We start from the raw sequence: 18,178 nt of genomic DNA, 5'->3' as shown, positions 1-18,178 counted from the left end.
GACTTGGTTTGTAATGGGCGAAGCACCACTGGCGTGCACCACGTGCCAAAGGTACTAACGCTTGCTGGCGACAGGCCCCAAAATTCCTAACGCCTTCGACGAGCCGGTGCGAGGTAGAATATTTTATTGGAAATCTGAAAGAAAAAAGTCGCTGCTAGCGGGCAGGACTCGTATTCGGCGCAAGGACTTAAAATTGGGTAGAATGAGCATGGCACCGGCCACCGTCCTTCAGATGCTGCGCGGCCTAAGTACGCCGCGCGTTCTCGCCCGTATCCACCAGAACCGCGCATTGGGTAATCACCAGCCTCAACACTTTCATCACCAGCTCCACCCGCACCGTGCCATTGCCACATTGCTGCCTTCGGTCCAGCACACAGCCCGCGGCTACAGCAGCACAGCCAGTAAGTTGTCGGCAGGACGTCTTACAGAGCCCGCACTTCAACACACCTCTCTCTCCTTCAGAGCAGGAAACGGGCGGATCCGGGCCGGAGGCATCACCAGCAGGCTCCAACGCTCCGCTGTTGGCCAAGCTCTTCCCCCAGACCGCGCCCGAGGTGGACACTAGCGCCGAGCAGGAACGCCAGAAACGGGAGGAGGAGGAGGCCAAGGAGAACGAGCGTGCCTGGAAGCGTATGAAGCTAGGGTAGGTTCCCCACGGCCACTGCACCGCGAACTGCGTACACTCACTCACATTGAAACCCCTTCGCCCGCAGCTTCGCGATTTTTGGAGGCGGTGGCGTGGCCGCTGGACTATGGGCCGTCTACGAGTTCGGAAAGCCTGAGGTTGACCCCACAGGGCAGACCATAGAGGACGAATTCTCACACAAGCCGCTGGTGCAACAGTACCTGCAGCGAATGTGGAAAAGCATCCACTACTACCAGCGGATGATCCAAGAGCCGTCGCGGGCCAAGCTGCTGCCCGATCCGCTGAAGCCGCCGTACGTGCAGCCGCGGTACACGCTTGTCCTGGAGATGAAGGATGTGTTAGTGCACCCGGACTGGACGTACCAGACCGGCTGGCGCTTCAAGAAGCGTCCCGGTGTCGACCACTTCCTGGCCGAGTGCGCCAAGGACTTCGAGATCGTCGTCTTCACCGCCGAGCAGGGAATGACCGTTTTCCCCATCCTGGACGCCCTGGACCCTAACGGGTACATCATGTACCGCCTGGTCAGGGACGCCACGCACTTTGTTGACGGACACCACGTGAAGAACCTCGACAATCTGAACCGCGACTTGAGAAAGGTTAGAGTTCGTTTTTTGTAACTGGTTGCCTAAGACATTTGCCGTTTTAGGTGATCGTCATCGACTGGGACGCGAATGCCACTAAAATGCACCCGGACAACACATTTGGCCTGGCCCGCTGGCACGGCAACGACGACGACGGTCAGCTGCTGGACCTCATCGCCTTCCTGAAGAGTGAGTTGCGCCCGATTGGCGTGGGCGAAGTTCAATAACCAACTCCATCCTGTACTCCACAGTAATTGCCCAGAACAACGTGGACGACGTACGCGAGGTGTTGCATTACTATCGGCAGTTTGACGACCCCATCAGCCAGTTCAGGGACAACCAGCGCAAGTTGGCCGAGCAGATGCAGGAGGCAGAGCGCATCGAGCAGTCAAAGACGAAACCCATGGTCAAGCAGTGGTCGCGCAACATTCTCGGGCGCTAGGAGGCCGGCAATCCTGCGCACCCGCTCCGCGTCCACACATCCACCCTTCGCCTGCCCCAATGCACGCAGCGAGCATAGCCTGGACCCGGAGCAGCACACTGGCCATATTTTCTGCCGATTTATAGTAGGAGTTGGGTGCAGGAAGGCGCGCTCTTTTTATTGCTGCCTCGGGATAGATAGGGCGAATGTTTTTGTTTTAATAAATACCTTAACTTGCTTGTTTTTGTTGTTTGGCAATGTAATCTTATTAATACTATTATACACAAATGACCTAGAAGCAAAACCAAAAACATATCAAACCCATGTGTTTAATGCCTAAAGTAGAGGGAGTCTGATAATATGCAGCTCTGAGTTATCTAATCAAGCAGAATGCATAAGAATGATGATACACAAAACGTTAACGATACCATAAATTGGTAACGCAATAATTTACAAGTAACGCATACTTTCTTATGTGATATAAAAAACCCGTACATGGTACAGTGTCATCAGGGTGTGTTTAATGTTTGGTGTTCCAACAGTTCAACATGGTCGTAAATGTAAAAATCCTAGACTAGTCTTAGAACCTAATCCGCTCAGAGCACCACCACCACTTTGGAGGTGGACACCGGCTGCTCAGGTACTTCGCTCAGATGCAGGGCGGATCCCGCGCCACCCCCCGCGCCCCCTGCCACGCCCCGACGACGATGGTCAACCGCCTGGCCGCCGTTGGTGGCCTTCACTGGCGCCTCTTTGTTGTGGACGCGCAGGTGGCTGTTGAGGCGCTTCTTCGTGGGAAATGCCTTCATGCAGATCTCGCACTTGAACGGCTTTTCGCCGGAGTGCAGGCGGACGTGGGCGTTAAGGTTGCTGGTGAAGGTGAAGGCCCGCCCGCAGATGGGGCACTTGTGCGGTTTGGCGCCGGAGTGGACCAGCAAGTGCTTCTTGTAGCCAGACTTCTGGGTGAGCCCCACGCCGCAGATCTCGCAGGTGAAGGCCTTCTCGCCGGTGTGGCTGATCTTGTGCTGGCGTAGCGAGGAGGAGTCATAGTACGCCTTGTCGCAGAGGTCGCAGGCGTAGGGACGCTCGCCGGTATGGGTGAGTTTGTGGCGACGCAGGTGATCGTACGCCGCGTAGCCTCGATCGCACTGGTCGCAGTTATAGGGCTTCTCCTCCGCGTGCGTGCGCTTGTGCGCCGCAAGGCTCGAGGTAGTGCGGTAGAACCGGCCGCAGACATTGCACTGGTGCGGCTTGACGTTCGTATGGGTCAGCATGTGCTCCTTGTAGTTACGCAGGTGTTTCAGCCGCTTTCCGCACTCTTCGCACTCGTAGTGTTTCTCGTCCACGTGGGAGCGCATGTGCTGGTTAAGGCGGCACTGCTGGCGGAACGCCTTCTGGCAGACGGAGCACACGTGAGGCAAGGCCTCGCCCGCTGTTAGCGGCGAAGAGTCCAGCGACTCCTCCAGAAAGTCCTCCTCCTCGCAGACTTCCTCCGTCTCGGCCAGCTGTGGTAGAGTTCTGGTTAAATGGGGTGCTTGGCCGCCGTGCATACGACTACTTACCAAATGCTCCTCGCGCTCGTCCTCGTCCAGCTCGAGGGTCTCCCCGATCACTTCGTCCATGGCTCCTTCGGCGGGTATTACAATCATCTGGCCATTCAACATCTCGTCGTGGCCGCCGGACTCGTCCATGACCTCGATCTCGTCCTCTTCGGTGACGATCGTCTCGTACTCGTCCTTGATGGTGACATACTCCACTTCTGTGGGCTGGAACTCGTGGACACTCTCTACGGTGATGTGCTCCTGTTGGCTTCCCGTGTGCGAGTGCTTGCGCTCCTCCTCGGCCAGCTCCTCCTCCTGCTCGGCCACTTCCTCGATGACGAAATCCTCCTCGTCGTGGTGCGTCGCCGCCTCGTGTTCCTCCACCTCCTGGAAAAAAGATGTTCCTGGAGTAATGTTCCTTAGCCGTCCAGTGGACTGCGCCCATGTACTTACAGTGCCTGGCTCCTGCTCCTCGTTGAGCATCTCGATCATGACGTATTCTTCCCTGGGCTCGCCGGACTGCTGTTGTTGTTGCTGCTGCTGGTGGTGTGGGTTCTGTGAAGACTCAGACAGATGCTGGGGCTGACTCTGATGCTGATTGCGACTAACGCCGTGCGCCTCGTCCAGCCCCAGGCGCAGGAGCTCGTCCGAGTCGATGACCATACGCTTAAAGTTGAACGCCTGCTCCAACAGCTGCAGGCAGTTGAGGCAAATGTGCTGCGGCATGGCCACGCCGTCCTGCGGCTCGAAGGAGAGCCCGGCACAGTAGTGAAGCATGCTGGCTAGCGTGGTGCTGCCCTCCAAACCCAGCTCGATCTCCTCCTGCAGCGGCTTGTGTTGCTTGCATGCTCGCGTGCACGTCCTGCAGTTGAGGACTACCACCCCGACCGCCTTGCCACTCATCATCACGTTTCCGAGCCTAATACTGACCGTATCCGTATCGGTGTGTGTGTCTAGGTGTGCTGCCTTTGGTTTACCCCGGATTCCCTGCTCTAGCGACGCTTGGCTTAAGTTTTAAAAAATAAAAAACAATTTGTGTTGACAGAAAGTGAATTGGCTTTAGCCCCAATGCTCTAAAAAATCCTGCCTTTTCTAAGTTGGCATCACCGGGCTGTGTTAGTCGAGACATCCTCCACCATTAGCGAGTACACTTTTCGAATTTAGCAAACCTAAAAACCTAGAACTTAGTAATATTTATTTATATATGTACGATTGTGTGAGAAAGGATACGTTATTTTTAAAGAACACATTAGGCTACAGGTTAAACGAGTGGTTTGGCTGGTGAATAAAGCTGGTGACATGTTTCCGATTAAAGTCATTAGAGCTCCGCCGACTGCCAGAATTTTTTGGGGACAGCCGATTTCGGCCACGGACGGAATCCTCCAAATGACTTTGTGACTCTAGGGAGCGGCTCATCTTGGCTTGCGAATTCCTAACGGACAAAATTAATTTAACTTTTAGGTATAACCTCTAAAACACATAAAAAATAGTTCAAACCGTTGAATTTCCGCCTTCTTAATTTCAAGTTGCGTTTTTATTTGCCGCGCCCGTTGCACTAGCTTTTTGCGTTCCACATTTAGCATCTGCACCTCTCGGAGGCGCTTCTGGCATACGGATTTTGCCAGCTCGATATCTCTATTCAGCTTGTACATCTCCGCTTCCTGTGGATACAGAACATGGGATAATTAGGTAGTTTAGTTGAATTTACAAATAGGGAACATTTAATTAAGGGTTGTTGCTGTACAAAACATTTCGTTTTATTGACCTTTTTATTTTTGTGTCTGTCGAAGTGGTGGTTATTGCCCCGCTGAAACTTTTCAATGAAGTCGTTGGTCAAGGTGAAGGGCTTCGGGTGGAAGAACTGCTTAAAATTGTTGGGCATTGCGTTGTTCACCTGGCGGCCGCGCACACTCCGCTTGCAGGTGCGACACTCGAAGATGGGTGCATCACTGGGCGTGCGTCCCGCGACGACCTTGACGCACCGCTCGCAGCATACGTGGTGGCAGGCGAGCAGAAAAAAATCACACTTTTTCTCGGCGTACAGCGCGCAGCAGCAGTTGCAGTGAATCCATAGCTTGTGGGCTTCCGGCTCGCCGGACGGAGTTCGTGGTCGGGCCTGCATCACTCCGTTTAAGTTGACAGCTTAGCTTATACTGGACGGTTTGCCGTCTGTGCTTCGGTCGTAAGGCGCGAAGTAGGCTCTTGTGAGTGGATAGCCCCATGAGCACCTTTCTAAGGGTGGCAGCGCCGAGCGTAACGGTAAATGCAAGACGGAACATTTATTAAAATTTTAAAACAGATTCTCGATTAAAACATAATTTCTCAGATAAAAGCTTAATCGCTATTGGCGCCGCATCCGCTCAATAGGCTCCCGGGACCGGATGCGGTAGCGCTTCGAGGAGCTGGACGGCGATACAGGACCGCAGTACTGGTTGTCCAGCGTGTGCGTGCGCTTTCGCTTAAGGGTCTGTTGGTCCTCAACGGAAGACTCCTTGGTGCCAGGGCGCACGAGGGACCCGGCGATAGAGGCGCACCGGCGTATAATGGAGCCCGAGCCGGCGTTCTCCTTGTCCCGCTCCTGGTGCTGGTCCTTGTCTCGCTCGCCACGCAAGCTGGCCGGCAGGCGCATCATGGAGCTCATCAGCGACCATAGGCGACCAGAGCTGGGTGGCTCCTGCTTTTTCTCGTTGCACGTGGAGGCGTTCGTGGGCCGGAACACCTCGTCCTCCTCCTCCTCGTCCTGAGTCTCGGGTTCGCCCACATCCTGCACGCCGCTGAAGGCCCTGCTCTGTCGGCACTCACGCAGCGGAGGACGCGCCCTTGGGCGCTGCAGTGGCGAGGAAACCAAAGTCAATACCGTCAGCTCCTTCTCCTTGAAATTGTTCTTTCTGGGCGAGAACTCACCGCTTAACTGGCGCGGTACGATCGGCTGGCGACGCCGCACCCGCTCTGGTCGCTCCGGCGTCCCAGAATCGGGTGTGAAGAACTGGTCCTTTGAGTCTTCGGCCTCGCCACGGGCGACCAGCTGCTGGCCGCTCTTAGGCGGAGTCTCGAATTTGATCTGCTTCTTGTTGATTCCAGCACCAGTGACGCGGATGGGCGTTATGGCCGGCACATGGACAGCAGCTGGCTCCGAGGTGGAGCAGATGATCTCCACACTTTCGCAGGAGTTGTACACCGTGGAGGAGCTCTCCTGAGAGTTGGAGTTCATCCGGGTGATAATGATTGACTCGGTGGTGAGTTTCTGAGCGGACAGCAGGAACGGCCGCTTGTAAAGGTCGACATTTTGCGAGCAGGAGCTGACCTCTGAGCTGCTAATCTCGCTCTGGGTGCGCCGCAGGGCTGGGGAGAGGCGCAGGTCCAGCGCGGAGGACCCTCCGGCGGCCGCCTCGCAGGAGCTGTGCTCGCTGAGATCGAGGCGAACCCGGCGCTGGATAACCGCGGACGCGGGCTGCGTCAGCATGCCGCCATGCTCCACGAAGGCCTTCTGGATACTTTTCGACATGACCTGCCGCAGCGGTGTGGCGGCGCTCATCTTGTTGCGGGCGCCCATCTTCCAGGCGCGCTGTTGCGGAGGCTGCTGCTGCTGGGAGGGATTGCTTTCTTGGGGTGGACTAGCCACCGGCTCCTCATGGTAAATGCTGGACACATGCCCGCCGTGGGAGGCGTTGAAGGTGACCGGCTCTTTAGGCTTGGCGAACACCGGCTCCAACTGCAGCGGAGTAGAGGTTGACCTTATGACCTTACCCTTCTCCACGGTTGCCGGCGGATTCACGCCCAGGTGGCCGGCGGAACGCTGGGTTGAGCTGTTGCTGAAGGAGGAGAGGTTGCGGATGGAGGAGACGCTGTCGCTAATGAACTCTTCGTGGGTGACGCGGCTCTTGGCCTTCCACCGCATATTGATAAGCGATATAGGCGTCACACCGGGCGACGTCTGCGTAGAAATGGCGGTGCTGTTGCACGCCTTCTTTACCGTTGCCCTGGAGGCCTCTGTCTCGCCGCTGAGGTCGGTGCAGCCTGCTTCCGTGCAGCTCTGCGCCTGGTCCACGCACTTGCTGAACTCGCGCAGGTCGTCGATGTGGGTGTAGTTGCGCTGGCACTTGCGGCACCGCAGCGGCAGGTGGCAGGTTTCGATGTGGGCCAGCAGCTCGCCATGCATCTCCTCGCGCAGCAGGAGCGGCCGCCGCTCGCAGATCGGACAGAACACGTAGATAGTGGTTGCTCCGGACTCCATCCTATGGCAGTGCTCTTTGATCCCGCCGACGCCGTCTGCGCCGCAGGCTTTTAACCCCAGTGGTTCGCGCACAGCGATGGCGTGGGCCTTGAACTGGTGCTTCTGGCGGCACTGGCCGCAACAAAAAACCCGCTTACAAATGTGACACCTGCCCTGGAACGGCGGAAGAGTCATTACTCGTACCACGTGGACGCGCTAGGAGCCTACCTCGTCGGGCTGTCGCATGATTATTACATTGGAAAACGACATTTAATGTGCAGGCCGTGATTACACACATGGACAGGGACACACTTACTTGGCAATGCAAAGTAACGGTTTCTTAGTTAGATATGGTACTAATGTGTATATAAATATATGTATGTACATATATAAAAATAACTCTTCCCATTAATATCGATTGTCCGTGTGGCCAGCAGGCCAGCGATCTATGAAGACATAGATCACCTTGTCTCTTGATATCCGTAAGCTAACCACTCCGGTTAAGGCTCTTTATTTTATGAACACGCTTTTAAGATCCAATTTAAGTCTGCTTAAAATAAGCAATACTTATACTTCTATTATATTCGTCTTGGTATCAGAAACGAATCAATGCAGTTTCAAGTAGAATACGCGTTTCGAAATAAAACTAAAAGTAAAATATTAAAAGTGAAAAAAGATTTCTCAGTCTTTCTTAGCTGAGTTGGCTGCTTTTGCGGTTGGCCTAGAGCTCTGGACCATCTGCCTTAGCTTGTCCAAGCATCGCGCTTCCTGGTGGGCGCTGAAGCGTTTCACCACAAAGCCGCGCAGGTCGTCGCCCTTGTCGTCGTACACGTTGTCCACGAAGATGGTCGCGTGGATGGTGGCCTGCACTTGGGCATGGTACTCACGACGGCACATAATCTGCGAATCCCGCCTGAAGAACTGGGTGCGCACTGCGTTGCGCAAGTCCTCGGGCCAGAAGCGATCCAGGCTGCCGGACTCGAGGCCTGCAATCCGAACTTCCATCGCCTCGCTGGGTTGATTCTGCAGAGGGTTTGGAAATGGGAGGTTGTTAAGCAAAGTGTTCTTCTAAGGATCAACGTAGTGCCGGAAAAGCCAGGCTTATGGACTGAGTAAGTATGCCCGGAAAGCGTTTAGTGAGATGAAAAGGTTGACCCAGTCCATAATGGACAGTAGACCTCACCTGAAAGATCTTCTCGCAGATGTAAACCTGGCTAGCATTGTAGACGAGAGTATCGGTGGACGAGTCCAGCAGTCGCACAGCGACCCGTCCATCGCCAATCGCCTTCAAAATTGCCACCCGGTCGTATCGGTTCATGTTCCTGACCACCGCCTTCTCCCCGGGGTTTGGGTTCGGGTGCCTGTGCCGGTTCACCTCGAGTCCGTAGTGACGCTGCAGCTGAGCTCCCAGTTGGCTCATCGGGACGCCGTTGAAGAAGGCCACCGTGGGGAAGTCCTTGTTCAGACGCACTGACAGATGAGCGGGACTGTTACACTGCGAGGGGATAAACAAGCCTCCTTCTAATTAAAAACCCCTTTCACAATTTCAGAGTACTCACAGTCAGGACCGTAAACCGAATCTCGCCGCTGGTGGGGTAGTGATCCGGTGGGCGCACCTCCTCCCGCCACATCCAGTGGCGGTAGCGGCATAGGTACCTCAGGCAATCCCCGTGGGCGGTCAGCTGGTTGCAGAGCATCAGCGGCTCCGGTTGGAGCTGCTGCACCAGGTGGCGCTGGGAGAGAATGTCCAGCAGCGGGGCGGGCCGCGGTAGCCCGTGCTTCAACAGAAAGTCGCAGAGCTGCCAAACGCCTTCCCCACAGTTCTCCAGGAGGAAGATTACGGAGTGCCCACGACGTCTGGGGGGCGGAAGTCGGAAGTTCTCGAAGAACAGAGTGAAGCGCTTCTTCAACAGCAGCCAACTGGTGGCTAAGCTGTAGTGGATAAGCAGGTCGATGGGGCCGCAATTCAGTTTGGGCATCACTTCGTCCACGACCAGGAGCGGAAGCGCCATGGACTCTACTCGCCACCGGGTGACCATGGGGAAGCCCACTTCCGAGTAGCAGGGCAGGGCCGCCACTTGCTTCTGGGCCAGCTTCTTGTGCAGATCGCGTACCTCGCGTGGACTCTGGCAGACCACCACGACCCGCTCCGTGGCGAGGTCTCTGTTCGCGACCATCCCCACCAGGCGGTCGAACTTCTGGTTCTCCAGAACCAGCTCGAAGTCGAGCTTGACGTCGCGGTGGAAACTGGCTTCCAGGGCGTCCTCGAAGAGTACCAGGACATCGGGTACCAGCGAAAGGATGGGCTGCATCACCGACTCCTCCTGCCAGCTTCGACCGGAGACGTGGAGTTGGCACTTTCCCGGGCCGAACTCGAAGAACTCGGACAGCTTCCTGAGCAGCTTCGTGGTCTCGACCGGCTGCAGGCAGACCAGTTCGCTCAAGTTCTCCAAGGCTATGTGCTTCACAGCGCGGGCGTCGAAAAGGGGTGACTGACTTGAGTGGAGGGCCAGCAGCTGGAGCATCAGGTCCACGGTAGTCAGCAGAACTCCGACGGGCTGGCCAAGCCGGTTGGCGGCGTCCCTCACGCAGCCCTTCTCCCAGAGAGCGACCACGCCCTCCAAAGCCACCTCCCCTCGCAGCGGAGCTAAGAGCTGCTCCGCCCAGTGGTGGATCTTGGCACCGTGCTCCTCGTTGGGACACAGCAGAATGCTGGTGGGTCCGCAGCCGAGCGTGGGCCGCCGCTGCAGCTCCTCATAGCTGCACTGGCACATCGTGGGCAGATAGCACCAGGTCTTGCCGATCTTCGAGTTGCCCACGACGATCACGGACTTGCCTGCGGAGACGTGTGGCCAGGCGAACCTCTGGACGCCCTTGGCTCGGGAGGCACCGATGCCCAGACGGCGCGTGGCCGCCGCGATGGGTGCGCTTATGGCGGGCACGCCGCCCAGGTCGTAGCAGGAGAAGATCGGGTGGCGACTGCAGGCCAGCACGCCGTACTCACTCCGGGTATTGGACTTGGGCCCCACCGCAGGAGCGTCCTCTGACCCGGCCAGCGGGTGGAACTGTTTGGCAGTCTTGAAGGAGTCCGTCGAGGCGGTTTCTTCAGTGCCATATAGATCCGTAGGTGCAATTTTAGGATCGGTGACTTGGCAATGTAAAGCCGATTCTTCCAGTTTAAGAAAGGAAGACAAGGTGTTATCCCTAATTTCCATTGGGAAACCCAAGTTCTGAGGACCCTCGTCTAAGCATCTTTTTTGGATATCTTCGATTTCTGGCCAAGGCTTCGTTTTATTACTGCCGGATTTCAAGTTTTCCTCGCTGTGGCAAATTATAGCCAGCATGTCCACTTCGATTTGCGACTTCTTCAACAGCTCCAAACGTTCCAAGAACTCCTTCGAGGGCGGAAGCGTTGTATGGATCACGAAAGTCACATCGATCTTTGCGAGCAAGTGAAGCATGTCATCGCAAAGAATCAATGCTTGTTGAATGTACTGAAAACGAATGGAGAAAGACAAGAACAGAGAACTTTACTTCTCTAATGGGCAATAATGCAGAGGGTATTACCTCAGACCCCTTAAAGTATGTATGTATATATATTCTTGATCAGCATCCCGATCTGAATCGAAATAGTCTGTCCGTCTGTCTGTTTCTATGTAAACTAGTCTCTCAATTTTAAAGCTATCTTGATGAAACTTTTCCAAGCAAATAACTTAGCAAATTGCCACTAATTAAGGTATACTTTTGAGCTCCTCTCAACTTTAGCATAAAATAGCTAACTGTTAAAAAATTATGTACATATCTAAAAAAAATTTTATGTGGGGTTTCTTTTTTGAAAGTATGTATGTACATATGTATGTGCATATGTATGTGTGTTTATAGAAGTTATTTCCACTTCAAAAACTCGCACGGCATCCATTGTAAATTATATTAAATATAGAAAACTTACCCCCTTGGTCCAGAGAACTAACATTTGGCCGGGTATCGGGTCATCCGCTGACAGAAGTAACGTGTTGACATTGCGACTGGCGAGCTCCGATTTCAGATGCTTGGCCTCTAAAATTTGCTGACATATCAAAACGATTCTGCTTGTGTTGTGGTTTTTTCCTCTGATTGCCTGGGCTATAAACTCAAAGGAGTCTTCACGGGATTTCGGGCTGGCGAACGTGATAGTGGTTTCTGTGGAATCCACAGTAAAGCTAGGAACCTCTGGGTTCCCCATTTTCATTTTTTACCGATGTGATGGCTTTCGATGTCCGCTATTTTGGAATCTTCTACAAAGGAAACGGGCCAACTCCTTTTTTTTTTTAAATGAAGTGGCAAATAATCAATGTGACCACCTCCACTTAAAATGAAAATCTGGAAAAAGCTTGTTTGGCTTGTTTCGACGATGTATCGATACATCGGTGTTTTCTCCAGCTCACTTCGCCAGCAACACTTCGCCAAAATCGCAAAAGCGACTTCCTCCAGTTGGAATAGGTTGACTGCTCTTCGCCATGCTGGACAACGACACCAGCAACAACAACAGCTGCAACCCACAGAAGCTGCCGCTGGGTGAACTGAAACTCGCGCTTTCCGGTCAGGATGGGGTGCGCAGGCACGTTCCGGCACTGGTAGGTGACCGCCAGTGAGCACTAGTCAGGAGCACACTAATACAGACATTTCGTGGCAGGACGAGCACTGGGTGCGGCGCGAGAAGCCATTCGGCAGCTACCTCTGCCTGATGAGTTCCTATGGCCGCCTGAAATCCGGAGCCGCGCTGGAGGAGTGGACCTTTGCGGCTACCAATTGTCGGCAGGACATGGAGTTCCTGCTGAGCCTTTCCCAGCACGAGTGAGTACCACCTACTCCTTTCCTGGCCACGACCAAACCTTACGTGGTATCTGCCAGGTTCTGGTCCTACATGGTATACGATGAGACGGCCATGGCTGCCGTTGTCACCTTCCTGCAGCGTGCGAATCCCTACTACCGTCAACCCGATGACATCCAAGACAAGGAGTTGGAGCAGGCCAGCCTTCTCTACGAGCAGCTGCTCGACCTCGTGGTGCGCGTGGTGCTGCGACTCTGCACACCTGAGGAGTCAGACTCGGAGTGGATCAGCCCGCAGCAGCACAGCAGCCTTTTGTACAGCAACTACCTAATCTCGGTGCCGCTGCTCTTCGACCTGCTCATCGCCGTGGGCGACGCGGAGCCCTCGAACGCGGAGCTGCTGCGCCAGATCTTCGGGAAGGTTCTGCGCTTGCAGCCGGAATACCGGAAGGACCTGAAGGAGGCGCTGGCCTTCTATGAAAGCGCCTTTCTCAGCATGCAGATCCAGGTTGAGAACGAGGGCTGCGAGGGTGCTGGCGGCGGAGCGCCGTTGGACGCTGACTCGGAGACGCCTTACGACGATGTGGTGCTCTTTGCGCTGGACTGCGCCTACACGTTGCGCCTGCTGCTACAATTCTGTCCCGATCTGGTGGAGACCGTCGAGCAGCTGCGTCTGACCCAGAGGTGTGGTTTGAACGAGGTATCGGCGCAGTCTAGCTGACCTGCTTTTCCTTTCGTTTACGCAGCATCGCCAACTTTTACGACATGACGGTGCCGATGCTTTACAAGAACATCTACATGGTCAACCGGGGGCCAGCTCTCTGCGCTGGCTGAACGAGACGCGCCAGCAGTTCCTTCTCGTCGTGCGCTGTGTGGTCAGCCTGCAGATGGAGGCGCGGCGCGGCCAGCAGCTAGTGGAGCTGCTGCAGGAGTGCCTCTCCGCGCAGACCTTCGTGGTGGACTATCAGCGGCAGTTTCCCCTGGAGCACGACATGGAGCTGCTGGTCCAACGCTGCCCAAGCATGTAAGTGGTCTCCCCATACCCATCTCTCCTGTCCCGGTAATTATATTCATACCCACCGTCCCTGTACCGCCAGCAAGAACTACAAAGTTGACTTCGTGACCGCCGGCTACCAGAAGGCCTTAAGTAGCTGCCCTGGCGGCACAATGGCCGACGACATGGCCAGTAACTTGGACAGCGAGGCGGAGGACGAGGACTACGAAGAGGACTCCTCACGCAACTCGCCACCGCCGTCGCCGACTGCCAACGGAGCCGCTAGAGACTTCGACCTCGAGGTGACCGCTGTGCTGGACGTACTACCCGACCTGGGCAGGGGCTTCATCCGGCGCCTGCTCACGCGCTACGAGAACAGCGAGCAGGCCATCGCCGCCATCTTGGACGACAACCTGCCGCCGGACCTGGCGCAGATGGACCGGCAGGAGGTGTACGTTCCGCCCGACCCACAAGACAAGCTGCAGCGTCAGACCGGCGTGCGCCACTTCAACGTTCACGACGGCGACCGCTACGACGTGCTGACCCGGGACCAGCCAGAGTGCATCATAAAGCAGGGCAAGGGTTTGCCCGGGGCGCCGCGGAATGCGGAACAGCTGCTGGACGACAAGCGGGACCTGGGGCAGCTAAAGGAGCGCTACCAGCAGTACTCCCTGGTAGAGGAGGGCCCGCAGGAAGGCGGCGAGTACGACGACGAGTACGACGACAGCTACGAGGCACTTAACGAGGGCCAGGCGCCGCCAGTGAGTCTGCTGCGGGCAAGGCTCCAGGGTGCGGCCTCCAACTCTGCTTACGAAGCCCAGGACCAGGTGGAGGACGACGACGAAGAGAGCTCCGAAAGCACCTCGGATGCGGATGCGGAGGCGGGGAAGCGGAGCAGCAGGGACTTTTGCGAAAACCCTGAAGTGACCCGTGCCCGCTACCAGCAGCGCCAGCTGGCCAAGTACGGACAGAGGAGCGGCGGGGGGGGAAGCGGCGTACAGCACTCCAACCCCTCTGTGGTGGGAGCTCCCAAGGGCCAGGGCCAGACGCAGCAGACTCAGCGCAGCAGAGGTCAGAAGGAAGCCCACAAGTCGTCGCGAGCCAACCACAACCGCAAGGCCGGAGCAGCCTTCAAGCGTAGCAAAGGAATGATGGGCTAGGAACGCGAGGCCCCGGATTCAGTTGGAGCAGAAACCAATAAATGTATTTAGTACAAAAATATTTCGCCATCAGTGTTGAGTCTTCTTTGGGTAGCAATGGCTGGAACAAGCCCTAGCCTTGCTGGTTACATTTATTTGACAGATGTAACCTCGGAAGTAAGCGGTGCACTCTATCAAAGACTATAGAATATCAAGATGTTGCATCCCATACAAACAATTTTTCGTTTCTGTTTCGAGCTTCATGATGCGGTCGGTCGGGGTAAAAAGGGAAAATCTAAAAATAGAAACACGACGAACTGCTGCTTTCGGCTTTCGTCTTCGTTTTTAATATTCGTCGTGTTCCCAAATTGGGAATTTGTTCACAGCTGCTAGTTTTCAGTTTATCGGGCTTTATACACTTTACAATAGTAGAAGGGTATATCAGACTTGTAAAGCATTATTATTTTATTTTCTTTAATTTTCATTTAAATCATCATTTTTCGTTTATAATAATTAAATTAAAGAATTCATAGGTGCAATATTAATAATGTTCCTTATTCAGATAATTGTGTCGTTAAATTTTCACACATGCGCGTGTACATACGCGTTTTAGGGTATTTTGCTGCTCACCATGATACAATTATACAACGTAGTCCACTCGTTCGGTTTTGGTCCCTTATTTTCAGTGCGTGCCTGCTTGTCAAACTGAAGCACAATGTAGCCGTTTCACTCACACTTACTTGACAAAGTTAAATTAGGGGACTATGGATTTTGCCGAGTGGACTACCTTGTATAATTGTATCAGGCTGTTCACCACTTGCATGAACGCGAAAAAAAATATAAAAACAAAAAATTGAAAAAAAAATGTAAAAATAAAATAATTAATTAATTTACACAAAAAAAAAAAAAAAAACAATTTATGATATGGCTGGGCTCGGCGAGGATACGAACCCGGGCCTTCATGTACACGAGGCATAGCATCTACCACAACACCACCGGGCTTCATGAAGCGCGGCGAACTAATTGAGTATATGGTCTTAGCTGCCTTTAAAAGTGCAAAGTAATGTGGGTCTCCATATCAAGACCCACCATAGAACGATTTTTTTGAGGTCATGCAACATCTTGATATTCTATAGTCTTTGACTCTATGTTAGATTGCATCTGGATTATGGAAGCCAACGGGACCGTTTCGCGAGTGAATTGTGAATAACTTGTGTTTTTTTAAACAAATATATATATTTCTTGTTCAAATATTCCACTTTCATTTGAGTTCCAAAACTTAACGAATCTTCTTTCCATTTTACACTTAATTTTAGATTAATAGTATTAGGTGCTGTAACATACATACATACATAGTTTGAATATTTTACTTCTTATTGCTTACTTGCTTATATTACTCTTAGTTCGAATCTTTGTAGATCTAACTATGATATGCATGAACACTTTAGAGTCTTATTTAATGACTATGAATGACTGCTTCTATTGGCCTCTTTTTTTTACCCTACGCGATCGGGTTTCTCTATCAGGCGGAGAGTTCATCTCCGCGTACTCCCCGCTGAGCTGTATCATCTTGGAGCTGTGCGTGCCACCCCCCCGCTCGCCCAGCTTGAGGTAGTGCTCCCGGACGAAGGACTTGAACGGTGTCATCGTCGTGTCCGGCCGGGTGCCCTGGTACACGTCGTCTTGGTGAAAGGGCTTGACCCCCACCTCGAATTGGCAGTAGTGGCAGCGCAGTTGCTCCGTCCTGAACTGGATCCTTCCGTAGGAGCAACGAGCGCACATGGAGCAGGTGTACTTGAAGGTGACCTCACAGTCGTCGATCGCTGGCAGCTCCGGGAGCGCGTGCTTTGCCTGGTACGCCCTGCAAGTGGACGAAAGTGGGTGATTTTCACGGAATGTTTAATTTTGACGCACTAAAATGAACTCACCATCTGCGACAGTTGTCGCCGTGCCCTGTCTCCCGGTTAAAAACGAAGGCCGCCGCATGGCACATCTCGTGCAGCAGCGGCTTTACGAGCATGGCCGGCTGGCTTATGCGCTCTGACAGCAGGATGCGGGCGGTGCGCTGCCCGGAGTCGCCCACGGACAGCTCGCTTAGGCTGGGTATGGCCATGCCGCGCTTCCAGTTAATGGGCGCCTGCAGGCCGCAGTGGAAGACCGCATGGTTTAAGATATTGAACAGCTGTTTGGCCAGGGCATCCTTGCAGCGGTCGAAGCTGCTCTCGCGGTAGGTCACCGCCATTGGGTGACACATGCTGATCGGGGTTTTCGCTGAAATGCAGGAGATCAGACTCGGCGGCTCAACGCTGGACGGACAACTTACGATTGAGCGACTCCACAAATCCGTAAAAGAGCGGGTGCCGCTTCAGGCAGATGAGGCTTTCCTTGTGGCGGCGGCAGATTACCGCCACATGGTTGCTGCTGGGCAGCTCGCTCAGGTCGATGGGCGTCTTGAGATGGTCGGGCGTCTGCTCCTCTGCTGAGTTGGCGTTGGCCTGCAGCACAAAGTCGTCGACAGCCTTCGCTTGCCGCTCCTCTAGGGTGGGCGGATCACGGTGCGCTATAGCTAGCCTCCACCAAACAGAAATATCCATTGATGAACGCGAAACAATGGGCTTGGGCGACGCAGTGTCCTTTTTGGTGGGCGTGGGGGTGATCAGCCGGCATTGGACATGTTGAGGCGACACCACCTTCTCGTCCTCCTCCGGCACCGGATCGCTGTCGTCCGCCGGGTTGTACAGTCTGCGCCGCGCCGCCATCAGGCCCAGAAACTTGTGCACCTTTGTCTTGAGGTCCTCGTCGTCGTCCAAGGAGAGATCGGCGAGGGGATCGCGCTTGACGAGAGCCACCTGGCTTCCCAGCTGTAGGTAGATGGTGGGAGCCCCCTCCGGAGAGGAGAAGCTGGTGTCAGTGCTGCAGGCACTACTGCTGCTATGCTCTAGGCTGACCCGCTTGCGACCCAGCCGCTTGAGCTCCAGTGCCTGCTGGTAGTCATCGTCGTCGTCGGAGTCCTCTTCGCCGTCGCCCTTCGACTGGGAGGAGGAGTAGTCGAACTCCTTGTCCATGCGCACTTTGACCGCGCGACCACTGCGTGTCACCACCGAGCGGTTCGTGGGGTTGGCCAGCTTGTCTAGACTTCTATCCGGAGAGCGTTGCTTTAGACGCGAATCCATGTCGGTTAAAGCTCCCGGGGAAACAGGACCTACGGCGATCGAAAAGGGATAAACTTGTCATTTTACTATCACATCGAAAACTCACGGCTGTCATCCGTTTCAGGGATAAAATCGCTGTATGTCTGTGCCAATGGCTCTTCGGAGGAGCTGCTCATCTGAGAAGAGTAGAGGTAGCTGACCACCGGCTCATCAGAAATAACGATGATCTCGTCGGCGTCCGCAGATGAAGCACTCATTCGCATTTGGGATTGGGGCGCCTTGCACGGCGACTTGAAAAGAACCAGTTGGCACTGCGACTGGGTTGCCTGGCTGGTGGCTTCCAGTGGCTGATAACCTGCCACCGGCTCATCGTCGTCGCTCAGCCTGCAGTCCAAGAAGAGGTTGATCAGGCTATTTTCCGGGTCACTCGCGGACGACATTTCGAGCGTCGACTTTAAATTTGTATCCCGCCAGTTTTTGTGGCACGATTGCCGGGTGTTGGAAAACGTCCACTTCTGCTCTGTTAGCGGCAGTGCGGGCACTAGCGCATAGCGGGTAAATTGAATGTCAAGATCTACATTTGTACTGAGTTTAATTTAAAGTTTTCTATAAATGCTAAACTTAATTCAACAGATACCTAGTGCGTAAGTATTTGTCATTTTTTGAGCAATACAAGAGTGAA

At 54.2% G+C, this 18,178-nt stretch overlaps 7 protein-coding genes across 9 annotated transcripts; 2 read left to right on the top strand and 5 right to left on the bottom strand.

The window, feature by feature from the left end:
* Positions 1-67: 67 nt before the first annotated feature.
* LOC108097194 (mitochondrial import inner membrane translocase subunit TIM50-C) lies at positions 68-1,968 on the top strand. The gene is made up of 5 exons (XM_017199340.2): positions 68-401; positions 463-643; positions 714-1,242; positions 1,293-1,416; positions 1,479-1,968. Exons 1-5 carry the CDS (start codon positions 203-205, stop codon positions 1,667-1,669), a joined length of 1,224 nt encoding a protein of 407 aa, XP_017054829.1. The 5' UTR covers positions 68-202; the 3' UTR covers positions 1,670-1,968.
* Positions 1,969-2,147: 179 nt separating this feature from the next.
* LOC108097192 (zinc finger protein 16) lies at positions 2,148-4,280 on the bottom strand. 2 transcript variants are annotated; one of them, XM_017199338.2, is made up of 3 exons: positions 3,643-4,280; positions 3,211-3,573; positions 2,148-3,153 (listed from the first exon to the last, which is right to left on the bottom strand). In XM_017199338.2, the coding sequence occupies exons 1-3, from the start codon at positions 4,093-4,095 to the stop codon at positions 2,245-2,247; spliced, it is 1,725 nt and encodes a 574-aa protein (XP_017054827.1). In that variant the 5' UTR covers positions 4,096-4,280; the 3' UTR covers positions 2,148-2,244. The 2 variants fall into 2 exon arrangements, with proteins under 2 accessions (XP_017054827.1, XP_017054826.1); XM_017199337.2 differs by having other exon boundaries at positions 3,211-3,576; positions 3,643-4,278.
* A 98-nt stretch (positions 4,281-4,378) lies between these two features.
* LOC108097196 (RING finger protein vilya) lies at positions 4,379-5,343 on the bottom strand. Its single transcript, XM_017199341.1, has 3 exons — positions 4,955-5,343; positions 4,687-4,850; positions 4,379-4,621 (listed from the first exon to the last, which is right to left on the bottom strand). The coding sequence occupies exons 1-3, from the start codon at positions 5,309-5,311 to the stop codon at positions 4,444-4,446; spliced, it is 699 nt and encodes a 232-aa protein (XP_017054830.1). The 5' UTR covers positions 5,312-5,343; the 3' UTR covers positions 4,379-4,443.
* A 110-nt stretch (positions 5,344-5,453) lies between these two features.
* Positions 5,454-7,737, bottom strand: LOC108097191 (mitosis initiation protein fs(1)Ya). 2 transcript variants are annotated; one of them, XM_017199335.2, is made up of 2 exons: positions 7,631-7,737; positions 5,454-7,576 (listed from the first exon to the last, which is right to left on the bottom strand). In XM_017199335.2, the coding sequence occupies exons 1-2, from the start codon at positions 7,670-7,672 to the stop codon at positions 5,531-5,533; spliced, it is 2,088 nt and encodes a 695-aa protein (XP_017054824.1). In that variant the 5' UTR covers positions 7,673-7,737; the 3' UTR covers positions 5,454-5,530. The 2 variants fall into 2 exon arrangements, with proteins under 2 accessions (XP_017054824.1, XP_017054825.1); XM_017199336.2 differs by having other exon boundaries at positions 5,454-7,571; positions 7,631-7,731.
* Positions 7,738-7,810: 73 nt separating this feature from the next.
* LOC108097371 (putative ATP-dependent RNA helicase SoYb) lies at positions 7,811-11,701 on the bottom strand. The gene is made up of 4 exons (XM_017199617.2): positions 11,352-11,701; positions 8,962-10,896; positions 8,586-8,897; positions 7,811-8,425 (listed from the first exon to the last, which is right to left on the bottom strand). The coding sequence occupies exons 1-4, from the start codon at positions 11,628-11,630 to the stop codon at positions 8,084-8,086; spliced, it is 2,868 nt and encodes a 955-aa protein (XP_017055106.1). The 5' UTR covers positions 11,631-11,701; the 3' UTR covers positions 7,811-8,083.
* A 124-nt stretch (positions 11,702-11,825) lies between these two features.
* Positions 11,826-14,426, top strand: LOC108097275 (activating signal cointegrator 1 complex subunit 2). Its single transcript, XM_017199473.2, is given in 6 exon segments — positions 11,826-12,015; positions 12,075-12,235; positions 12,293-12,895; positions 12,958-13,013; positions 13,016-13,235; positions 13,309-14,426. Coding segments are annotated over 6 exon segments (2,214 nt in total). The 5' UTR covers positions 11,826-11,898; the 3' UTR covers positions 14,366-14,426.
* Positions 14,427-15,782: 1,356 nt separating this feature from the next.
* LOC108097276 lies at positions 15,783-18,140 on the bottom strand. Its single transcript, XM_017199474.2, has 4 exons — positions 17,603-18,140; positions 16,668-17,546; positions 16,273-16,615; positions 15,783-16,205 (listed from the first exon to the last, which is right to left on the bottom strand). Exons 1-4 carry the CDS (start codon positions 17,934-17,936, stop codon positions 15,824-15,826), a joined length of 1,938 nt encoding a protein of 645 aa, XP_017054963.1. The 5' UTR covers positions 17,937-18,140; the 3' UTR covers positions 15,783-15,823.
* Between the last annotated feature and the right edge of the window lie 38 nt (positions 18,141-18,178).

The sequence above is a fragment of the Drosophila ficusphila genome, unplaced genomic scaffold (genome assembly GCF_018152265.1).
Source record: "Drosophila ficusphila isolate 14025-0441.05 unplaced genomic scaffold, ASM1815226v1 contig_198, whole genome shotgun sequence".
Taxonomy (NCBI): Eukaryota; Metazoa; Arthropoda; class Insecta; order Diptera; family Drosophilidae; genus Drosophila; species Drosophila ficusphila.
The sequence above is the reverse complement of the archived record's forward strand: the minus strand, read 5'-3'. Positions and strand labels throughout refer to the sequence as shown.

Bases quoted from the DNA above. Each gene is read 5' to 3' on its own strand.
- LOC108097194 (XM_017199340.2), top strand. From the start codon at position 203: ATGAGCATGGCACCGGCCACCGTCCTTCAGATGCTGCGCGGCCTAAGT. The intron at 402-462 runs GTAAGTTGTCGG...TCTCTCCTTCAG, and splicing joins CGGCTACAGCAGCACAGCCA to AGCAGGAAACGGGCGGATCC. The intron at 1,243-1,292 runs GTTAGAGTTCGT...TTGCCGTTTTAG, and splicing joins TGAACCGCGACTTGAGAAAG to GTGATCGTCATCGACTGGGA.
- LOC108097192 (XM_017199337.2), bottom strand. From the start codon at position 4,095: ATGATGAGTGGCAAGGCGGTCGGGGTGGTAGTCCTCAACTGCAGGACG. The intron at 3,577-3,642 runs GTAAGTACATGG...TCTTTTTTCCAG, and splicing joins AGGAGCAGGAGCCAGGCACT to GAGGTGGAGGAACACGAGGC. The intron at 3,154-3,210 runs GTAAGTAGTCGT...ACTCTACCACAG, and splicing joins ACGAGCGCGAGGAGCATTTG to CTGGCCGAGACGGAGGAAGT.
- LOC108097196 (XM_017199341.1), bottom strand. From the start codon at position 5,311: ATGCAGGCCCGACCACGAACTCCGTCCGGCGAGCCGGAAGCCCACAAG. The intron at 4,851-4,954 runs GTCAATAAAACG...CTGTATCCACAG, and splicing joins ACAGACACAAAAATAAAAAG to GAAGCGGAGATGTACAAGCT. The intron at 4,622-4,686 runs GTTTGAACTATT...TTTGTCCGTTAG, and splicing joins AAGAAGGCGGAAATTCAACG to GAATTCGCAAGCCAAGATGA.
- LOC108097191 (XM_017199335.2), bottom strand. From the start codon at position 7,672: ATGTCGTTTTCCAATGTAATAATCATGCGACAGCCCGACGAG. The intron at 7,577-7,630 runs GTAGGCTCCTAG...CCGCCGTTCCAG, and splicing joins TCATGCGACAGCCCGACGAG to GGCAGGTGTCACATTTGTAA.
- LOC108097371 (XM_017199617.2), bottom strand. From the start codon at position 11,630: ATGAAAATGGGGAACCCAGAGGTTCCTAGCTTTACTGTGGATTCCACA. The intron at 10,897-11,351 runs GTAAGTTTTCTA...ATTCGTTTTCAG, and splicing joins TAGTTCTCTGGACCAAGGGG to TACATTCAACAAGCATTGAT. The intron at 8,426-8,585 runs GTGAGGTCTACT...AACCCTCTGCAG, and splicing joins TCTGCGAGAAGATCTTTCAG to AATCAACCCAGCGAGGCGAT.
- LOC108097276 (XM_017199474.2), bottom strand. From the start codon at position 17,936: ATGTCGTCCGCGAGTGACCCGGAAAATAGCCTGATCAACCTCTTCTTG. The intron at 17,547-17,602 runs GTGAGTTTTCGA...CGATCGCCGTAG, and splicing joins CCCTGAAACGGATGACAGCC to GTCCTGTTTCCCCGGGAGCT. The intron at 16,206-16,272 runs GTGAGTTCATTT...GTCCACTTGCAG, and splicing joins GGCGACAACTGTCGCAGATG to GGCGTACCAGGCAAAGCACG.